The sequence below is a fragment of the Rosa chinensis genome, chromosome 1, assembly GCF_002994745.2.
Source record: "Rosa chinensis cultivar Old Blush chromosome 1, RchiOBHm-V2, whole genome shotgun sequence".
Classification (NCBI taxonomy): Eukaryota; Viridiplantae; Streptophyta; class Magnoliopsida; order Rosales; family Rosaceae; genus Rosa; species Rosa chinensis.
The window spans coordinates 67736742-67745621 of NC_037088.1; the positions used below are offsets into that span (position 1 = coordinate 67736742).

General features: G+C 40.1%; 3 protein-coding genes across 7 annotated transcripts; 2 read left to right on the forward strand and 1 right to left on the reverse strand.

Annotated features, from left to right (window-relative positions):
- The first annotated feature begins 866 nt into the window (after window positions 1–866).
- On the forward strand, window positions 867–3083 carry LOC112185072 (VAN3-binding protein). Its single transcript, XM_024323281.2, has 7 exons — window positions 867–1390; window positions 1488–1679; window positions 1768–1929; window positions 2016–2418; window positions 2490–2600; window positions 2683–2784; window positions 2867–3083. Exons 1-7 carry the CDS (start codon window positions 1313–1315, stop codon window positions 3022–3024), a joined length of 1206 nt encoding a protein of 401 aa, XP_024179049.1. The 5' UTR covers window positions 867–1312; the 3' UTR covers window positions 3025–3083.
- A 217-nt stretch (window positions 3084–3300) lies between these two features.
- Window positions 3301–4815, reverse strand: LOC112185082. The gene is made up of 4 exons (XM_024323287.2): window positions 4270–4815; window positions 4125–4178; window positions 3906–4031; window positions 3301–3781 (listed from the first exon to the last, which is right to left on the reverse strand). Exons 1-4 carry the CDS (start codon window positions 4675–4677, stop codon window positions 3590–3592), a joined length of 780 nt encoding a protein of 259 aa, XP_024179055.1. The 5' UTR covers window positions 4678–4815; the 3' UTR covers window positions 3301–3589.
- A 726-nt stretch (window positions 4816–5541) lies between these two features.
- On the forward strand, window positions 5542–8610 carry LOC112196024 (SWR1 complex subunit 2). Of its 5 annotated transcripts, none has more exons than XR_002934890.2 (12): window positions 5542–5718; window positions 5802–5871; window positions 5961–6032; window positions 6130–6176; window positions 6250–6502; window positions 6587–6662; window positions 6771–6890; window positions 7023–7091; window positions 7172–7214; window positions 7664–7729; window positions 7872–8206; window positions 8285–8610. XR_002934890.2 is itself a non-coding variant. In XM_024336290.2 (11 exons), the coding sequence occupies exons 1-11, from the start codon at window positions 5651–5653 to the stop codon at window positions 8062–8064; spliced, it is 1077 nt and encodes a 358-aa protein (XP_024192058.1). In that variant the 5' UTR covers window positions 5542–5650; the 3' UTR covers window positions 8065–8610. The 5 variants fall into 5 exon arrangements, 1 of the variants encoding a protein (XP_024192058.1); XR_005804536.1 differs by having other exon boundaries at window positions 8288–8610; XR_002934887.2 differs by having other exon boundaries at window positions 7872–8202.
- The last annotated feature ends 270 nt before the right edge of the window (window positions 8611–8880 follow it).

Consider the following 8880-nt stretch of genomic DNA (forward strand, 5'->3'; position numbering starts at 1 on the left):
TGTTGCTGCTATGGATTTGTGGATTCAGGTTCTGCACAGTTGGCAATGCTACTGTTCCAATCGGTAACCTGGTTGCTACTTTTATTCCCTCCAATTTTGTTGTTGCTATGATTTACGGGTACAGGTTCTACTTCTGCTCGGAGATGACACTAGACGGTCTTTGTACCAAATTGCCACTTTTTTTTTTTTAAACCAAATATCGGAGGCAATGAAAACCAACTCATACAAGTGAGGTTGCTTGGGTGAGGGTAGTATTAGGATGGGTTACTTCCTGAGAAGGTCTCGTGTTGCACCCTTCTCTGTAGTTCTACTGTTAGGTTTTGGTGATTTTGCTTTTTTACTTGAGTTTAACTGTACCGAAGGCTTGTTCCAATAATTTTATGCGAAAGCGATCGTGTCAGTGGAATGCTCCTTATGGTATTATCTGGCCAGGAAAATAACGTACAAACCTGATCAATTACCAGATTACCATATGTTAATTCTATGTGCTAAGGAGGTGATTGCATCAAAATCAGAGATTAATGTGCATGGATCCCTATATATGCATGTGCAGCTTTGCATGTACGATTAGAATGATTGGCCTCGAATAGAAATGGCACGAGACCAAGAAGAACCATTGGTCATCTTTCTTGGTTCCACGTGATACTAGACCCCTCCTCAACCCTACTGTGCTAGCTGCGCTTGTTGATATCAAGAACAATGGCCAGAAATGTCGCATCTTTACCTACTATTTTGCCATCTTTTAGTGTTCCTTAAGCTTCCCAAGACCATCCAAAATCAGACAAATGAAATGGTCCCAGATCGTCTTCTCCGTACATCGAAACTAATTTATATAGTAAATTATCTGCATAGAGATCGAAATTTCAGATCATCCAAATCCGTCTGAGAATATTATGTCTGGAATTAATCTACATATAGTAAATTTCTTGGTATTTGTTAGAATTTGTGGCTTTGATACCACACTGTTGTAATTTGATGTGGAACAGTATTAACTTTCAATGTGCATTAACTTTCAACAGTATTATATCTCACTCCCAGAACCCAAGTTGGGTGAAAAGTACCGAAAAAATGGAAACTGGCACATATTTCTAGCGAGTGCTTTCCTGTTAAAGAAACTATTTATTCGCTTTCTTCGATTTCATAACTATTGTCTAAAGCGCATGCCAGCCACGCTCAGGTTTCATGTCCTTTGTTTTCGTTCTTGTCATCACATATAAATCCATGCACATAATTCAAATGGAAATAGAAATCACAGTTCGCTTATATATCTATATCCTTTTCTTTTGTCTGCACAGGAAGAGTTGGAACTTGAATGCATAGTCATATGGAGGAAACACCGGGCAGATCAGTCTCCTTCAAAACTCAGCATCAATCAACCAACACAGTGAGAGTGAGTCTGCCACAGACTTTAGCAAAATTTTCTATAAGGAAAAACAGTATAGAATTACTACCCTACTTATTCTAAATCTTTCGGGTACTTTGATCAGAACGGAAAGCTGGAGTCTAGGCGCAGAGCAGACCAATGCTCCTTACAGAGAAGAGAAACATTATCGCCGTCTTCTTCTTCTTCTTGCTGCAGCTCCTTGGGGATTCCTCATAGCCCCATCCGTGCCATGGAGTTTCTAAGTCGCTCATGGAGCCCCTCTGCCTATAACTTTCAACAGATGTTTCCATCCAGTGTGAGAGAACTAGTCATGCCTCTTCTTCAAAGCATTGTCTTGCTTCCTGACTCGCAACAGGGCTGAAAGTAATGGTTTATTTATGCAGATCAACATGTTCCCTTCACATGAAGAAAAGTTGGATGATGAGTTTAGCTTCGAGGGACCAGATGAAAAGCTAGAGACAGAAGCAATACAGTTTGAGTTGCCACCGGAAAGTAGCAGGAGAAGCACTTTCAGTAGCCGCACTAGCAGGGTGGATAACATATGGGTAATCACTTATTTCCGGTTCTCTTTTTTCACAGACACATACATTTTGAACCATAATCATTTAGGAAAATGGTTTTACTTTCTTAGACGAATACAAAGGGATGGTTAGGGGGGGAATCCATAACTAGCTTATTAAGACGGAACAAAGCCAAGAAGAAAGAGGATGTTCGACTTCAAACAGCAAGCATTCATGCTGCCCTTTCTGTCACACGCTTGGCTGCAGCTATCGCCAGTGTTGCTGCAACCAAGAGCAGCATAGACTCAGAATCAGAATCAGCGCAAGATATTGGCAATCAAGGTACTGTACTTCAATCAAGGAACAACATAGACGACATTTTTGCTTCTGCAGCAGCTCTGGTTACCACAGTTTGTGCTGAAGCTGCTGAGTCATTGGGGGCGCAGACAATCGATGTTTCTTCTGCCATTAACTCAGGCTGGGCTACCCAAACAACTGGCGACATGATCACACTCACAGCTGACGCTGCAACACGTAAGCTTAAACATATAGTGTTTCCTTTCACCAGATTATATAAAATGCATATTAACACGATGACTTGCCAGGTTTAAGGGGAGTTGCAGCACTCAGAGCAAGAGCCAAGGCCGATGCGTATTTTCCAAGAACCCAAAATTTTCTTCCAGTAAAAGCAGAGCTATCTGTCGTCACTCCTTCTGGTAAGAATACATGGGTAGATTTTTCAAATACCTTTTATGTTGTAAGGAAATATAAAACACAGGTTCTTATCTGTGCAAGCAGGAAGCAAAAGATACGGCTGGGCCTCCATATATTCAAAGCATAGTCAGCTCATTTTGAGCCTCCAGAAGAAGCATTTGGGATTCTTAGCCACAACAACAGAATGTAAGGTCATAGTTTCTATTGGGTTTGGCATGACTTTAATTGTTTAGTAGAATTGTGAAGCAAGACTTAAAACTCTTTGCAGACAAGATTTTGCATGTGGTGGAGGGAACAAGGGAAGTTCAGGGAAACCTTTCAATCAGCCTAAGGAGCAACAGTGGATACATCAAGCTCTTGTTCAAAGATGAAAACCAATCTTTAGTCTGGATGACAAGCATTTCTAGTCTCTTACAGTTGCATTAATGATGCTAAGGAAATATGTGTAGCTTGCAATATCTGCATCTTATATGTAACATGCTGGTGTAAGATATCTAATCTCTCGTCAAAACAGAAAACGAGATGTCTCCACAAGAATCAGACAATACAAACAGTTCTCGATGGGACACAAGTACTCACAATACCAAAGATCTAAGCAAAATTGCACATATATTTGATTCTTTCTGAACAGACCAGTTCTCTTGCTTGCAGCTCTACCAGGAGTAAAGTCTTTTATACCGATCACCCACAAACTTTATCCACTTTGGATTATAACACCTGCCTATCAATATAATACATGTTCCAAAGAAAGACCATACATTTTGTTTCTTAACCATCTAACTAGAGAAAAGATATACAAGTTGATAGTTGAACAATTCTTACAAGCACTTCCAAAATTCAGGAGGCATAATATACACCAAGATGAAATCCAAGACCAAGACTTTATATTGAAGACGTGAAAAGCAAAGACTCTTGCATTAGTTGTCATTGATCTTTGTATGTAATGTAACAAACTACCATAAGGTGATCTTCCACAACTCGGAGCATCTCTTCATTTCTCCTCAAACTCAACATCAATGATCTCCGGCTCTTTCTTTGACGAAGAAGAGCCTCTCCTATCTCTGTTAAAGAAGTCCGGTCCTCCTCCTTTCTTTGGCTGCCACACAGTGTTTCCGCAGCTTTGACATCGAATTATTTGGTTCTTGTATCCAACAAATTGCCTCTTGCAAGCAGGACAAGCCCCCTGTCCAAGTTTTCAGCCCTTTAGCCATTTGAACAAATATCTGATAAAACTTACAAACTTCGAATTGCCTAATCCCTAACGAATAACACATATTACAATGTCTAAGCCAGGCAAGTAATTATACCTTAATAACAAGGTTATTGGCAACAGCTCCAATGACTAGAGGAGCAGCAAATGGCAGCACCCATGTGGCGAGTATCAGACCCCGAAAAAGCCACCCAGATAATGCAAGCCACAGGAAGAAAATCGTCTTCAAAATCATCCAAAAAACAGAACAAGATTAAACATTTGAGCTCAAATTCAACACCTTTACCACAAAATTCAAGGTTAAAACTTTTCTTACCGCAAAGCTTCTCCCAACTGGGGTGTCCAAGAAATCACTAAGCTGCTTCCTGTACTGCAACAACAACACCAAAAACATTTCAGCACCCAAAACGACGTCGCAGCGTACATAATAAACCAAAGCAAGAACGAAGAGAAGAACAAACCCTAGGCAAATTTCTGGCGAAATCCATAGAAAAAGCGCGCCAGCGAGTCCCAATCTCGAAGTCCCTATCAATCTCGCGCGCGCGAATCATGGCGGACTGAGCGAGCGAATCGAGCCGCCGCGAAACGGAGTACTGCCGGTCCAACCGCTCGGCGGTTTTCTTGGCCTCGAACAAGAACCGTTCGAATCCGTCGTTGGCGGACCGCCACGCGTCCTGCCAGGCCTCGCCGGAGGCTATCCGCTTCGCGAAGCCGTCGATGTCGCTGCGCTGAAAGGCCTGGATTTTCGACACCTGGCGGGCTGCCCCGATTGGGATTCGGGCTCTTCCGCCGCTGCTGGGCCTCCTGGCCCGGCCCAGCGGAAGCGGCGCCGCCGCTAGTTGAGGGCATCGGAGATTGGTGGTCGCCATTTTAAGGGCTTCAGAGCCTCACAGGTTGTTATTCTCCGACTTCTTCCTTCTTCAGATTAGAGCTGAGGAAAGCTCGAACCTTGATCAATCAAAAATGTTCTTTGCTGCTCATACAAGACGATAAGTCCCAACTTCTCGCAAGTAAAACGACGCGTCGCATATTTGGAAACAAGCGATGACGTCGTATAAACCTGTGCGATGTGTAAGTTTGTAAACAAGCAGTCGACAATGTGTCATATAAGACGACTAGTCTCATACCCGTGCTATAGATTCAAGTAAAACTCATGGTTATTCTCTAAGTAATTCTTCAGTTACACTTAAAGTTGTGCAAAACTCGAATCTTTATCAATTAAAAATGCTATTTGCTACTTATACAAGACTATAAGTCAATTTAAACGACGTGTCGTATATTTACAAACAAGCAGTAGACGACATATCATATAAAACAAATAGTTTCATACTCGTGTAATGCACTCAGAGTACGTTGGGCAAAGCTCATAGTTATTCTCCAAGTACTTGTTCAGCTACACTCAAAGTTGAGGAAAGCTCAAACCTTGATCAATCAAAAATGTTCTTTATTACTTATACAAAATCATAAGTTCATATTCTTACAAATGAAATCACGTGTCATATATTTATAAAAAAGTAGTGGATGACGTGTTATATAAGATGACTAACTTTATATCCGTGCGATGCACGTATTATTGATAAAAGGATGAGAAAAGAAACTTTCGTGTCGCCGTGTCGGACACTTATTCAATTTTCGATATTTTTATCTTGCTGTCTTTGAATTTTACCATATTAACTATTTTAGATGATTTATGAAGGGTCCATCTTCTTATAAGTGAATGTGTCATTAAGCAGGTGGACGACGTGTCGTTAGCATTATTAAATCTCATAGAGGTCGGAGCTTTCTGGGTTTAGTCAGTGACTGAGATTGAAGCTCTGTAGGAGTCTAGGGTTTAGTTTCGCGATGGAGGACCCGAAAGATGACCCGGCCGTGTTTCTGGATCGCACCTCACGCGCCACCAGAGGGAAGAGGTAATTGATAATTCAATCCCTGAGATTATGAGTTTCGATTGGTTCGATCAAATTCAAGAGTGTAACTTTTTCGATGATTTCAGGATGACGAAGTTACTGGATGAAGAAATCGAAGAGGACGAGACGTTCTGGAATCAAGAGGCGCTTAAAGATGTAATCTTTTTTTCTTTTCGAATTTTTGTTCAGTGTAATTTGTAGTGGTGAACACTGTTTGTGATTTATGGATATGGAAATTGTGGTAGGAGGAAGAAGATGATAACTATGAAGCAGAGCCTGAAGTTGCTGATGTGTTTGATAGCGATTTCGATGAAGATGTGAGTTCTCTCTTGTACCAGTGCTTAAATTTGTTCAGTTTAACTTCGAGTTCTCTAGCATTTCTGTTTTGATTAGAGTTAGGTTAAATTGATGTAGGAGCCTGACCCGGACGAAGGCGCAGAAGACAATGAGGGAGAGGAAAGGTTAGTGTTTATGCTTACTCAATGTGACATTTGGAGTTATTTTAGTTGGAATTTATTGGATTTTGATTTGCAGACGGACGAAGAAGCGGTTGAAATTTCCAGGGAAGCAGCCAAGCAAGAAGAAGAAGATAAAAGTGCTTTCGAAGATAGAAGACAGCTCCAAGAATGAAAAGCCGAAATCTTCTTCTAAAACTGAACAGCATCATCATGATGCTCCTGAGGATGGAGAAGGGGAGAGAAGTGTGAGGAAATCTACGAGAACTGCAGTGGTTGTTAGGCAAGCTGAGAGAGAGGCAAATCGTGCTGCTTTGCAAGCAACCATGAGGGTAAGTGTCGATGGTATTTGGGTGTTGGCTATGCTCCAAATTATGATTGTGTTTGTAATGAATATTGATTTTCTGTTACATTAGCCGATAAAGAGAAAAAAGGAAGGCGAAGAGAAGAGGATGAGCCAGGAAGAGATGCTTCTGGAAGCTGCTCAAACAGGTTTGGATTATAGGTCTCAGTATTGGTAGTTACTTTTTGATGTGAACTGGGGCTACTGAAGTAGTTATTTGAAATTGAGGCTTGAACTGTATACCTATGTATCTTCAGAAATTATCAACTTGAGGAATTTGGAACGTGTTCTAGCAAGGGAGGAAGAAGTTAAGAAGCGAGCAATTGTGCATAAGGCTGTCTATACTGGTCCACAACTACGTTATTTTTCAAAAGATGGTAAGCTTTCTGTCATTACTTTATTCTGATCTGATATTTTCTTTCTTTCAAATATTGCAATTATACCCGGGTTTTCATCATTCTGACAAATATAGTATTCTGATAAAGAAATATCCATTGCATTTCTTTTAGGTAACTCATATCTGGAATTCAGCAGAGGGTTATCGTTCCATTCTGATCTCGCTACAACATCTGCTCCCTGTAAGTAGTGAAAAATTACTTTTTTAAGGATGTTCCGGAACAATGTGTATAATGCATGTGTTTTTGTTCTTCTATCCCAGATCCTGAGAAAGCTGTCTGTGCAGTTACTGGCTTACCTGCCAAGTAAGTATTATTATTTAATGATGTGGCTTCTGGTATATGTGTATGCGCTAATACAACTGTCACATTTAATATTCGAGTAGGCAACATTAGCTAGGGAACATATGGTTTTTACTTTGATGCTGTGCTTCAATTCTTTATTAGTTGAAGTGTGAACTCAGGAAAAGAAAGAAATAAGAGCAAAGATTAAATTCATAATGAAGAGAAAACCTTTGGTATTATATCTGTCACAATTGTTACCCACTATTGAACAATGCTCTAATAAGCATGCCATCTCATGAATGAATGCTTGTGTCCTGCTCTTTGTTTATTTGTGATAGTAGATATTAGAGAAGCAGACTGAGCACCCATAGAGTGTGAGGATTGATGATGTTGGAAACGTAGACTGTAAGGTTGTCAGTCAGACCATATACTGTTATAAGTCCGCTTAATGAACTTATTTGATATTGTAGGTACCGCGATCCAAAGACAGGGCTACCTTATGCAACAAAGGAAGCTTTTAAAATTATTCGGCAACGGTATGTTTGTTCCATGTATTGGATTTTATTCTTTGTACTTATAGGGTTTTGTTTTGCTGCTTACATTCATATATTGATGTATAATTTAGACTGGTTTTTTTTTACTTTTTTGTTCTTTTATCTTTTTGTTACCAATTTCCAGCTTTCTACAAGAAAGTGGTGCGGTTAGGAAAGAGATGGACCTGGGTGATTTGTATGATTCAATTTCTGGGAAAGGTTTTTCAGCAAGGCAGAAGAGATCGGTGGTGTCAAATAAAAGTGAGGTGTCATATCCTCGATACTTTGCACGTTTCCGCAGGGCTTCAGCTCTTGAAAGTGTATCCTCTGAAGAGTGATGTTGAATCTGAGACTGCACGTTCTCAAAGTTCTTTATGTCGGATCCTTTAGAAAATGTTTTACCACCTAATTGGCTATGTGCAAGGCAAGACTGACCATCTTGAAGAAGGCTTGCGGACTAGAATCACAAGTTATTTGTAAGTATGTCCATGTTGGCTCTAGTAAAATGTCAGTTTGGAATATATAATACTTCAGGAATCATATTATTTACTATGGCAGTAGGGTGGCATGGCTAGAGACTTACAAATGCTTCTGAGCGCTCTTGTCTAACTATGATGAAGAACCAGTGACTTGCAACGGGAAGCATTCAAATGCTTATTCTGAGTTGGTGTTCACTTCAAATAAAAAGGAGAGTTGTACTTCAGAAAGCATGGGTGTTGGTTAGCTGAATCCTTTAGCCAGTGCGTTTTGTATCTGAAAGTAATCGCTAGATGTTTAGTAAATTTTGTTGCTGATATGTGCTATTTTATCAAGTTTTGGCTCTGTATACATATAGTTTGGTTATTTCAGTAAAACAAACAGAAACTTTATGATTATTCATTTAATATTTTAATGAATCATTCCAAGCAACGATTGCAGGATTTGAGGGTCAGACGCCATTAACGAGTGAGGAGGTTTTAGGGTTCTTCGTTCTTCAGAGGGTTTTGGGTAATGCTTTCAATTTCTGAACCAATTCCTGCAAAGCTGTTTTTTCATTCAACCATAAGTCCATAAGTGTGGATTGGACAAGCTGTTAAACCACTATTAGATCAAAGTTTTCCTGGTCTGACTAGGAGAACGTGACCAAGTTACCACTGGTACGGTAAAAAGTCAAA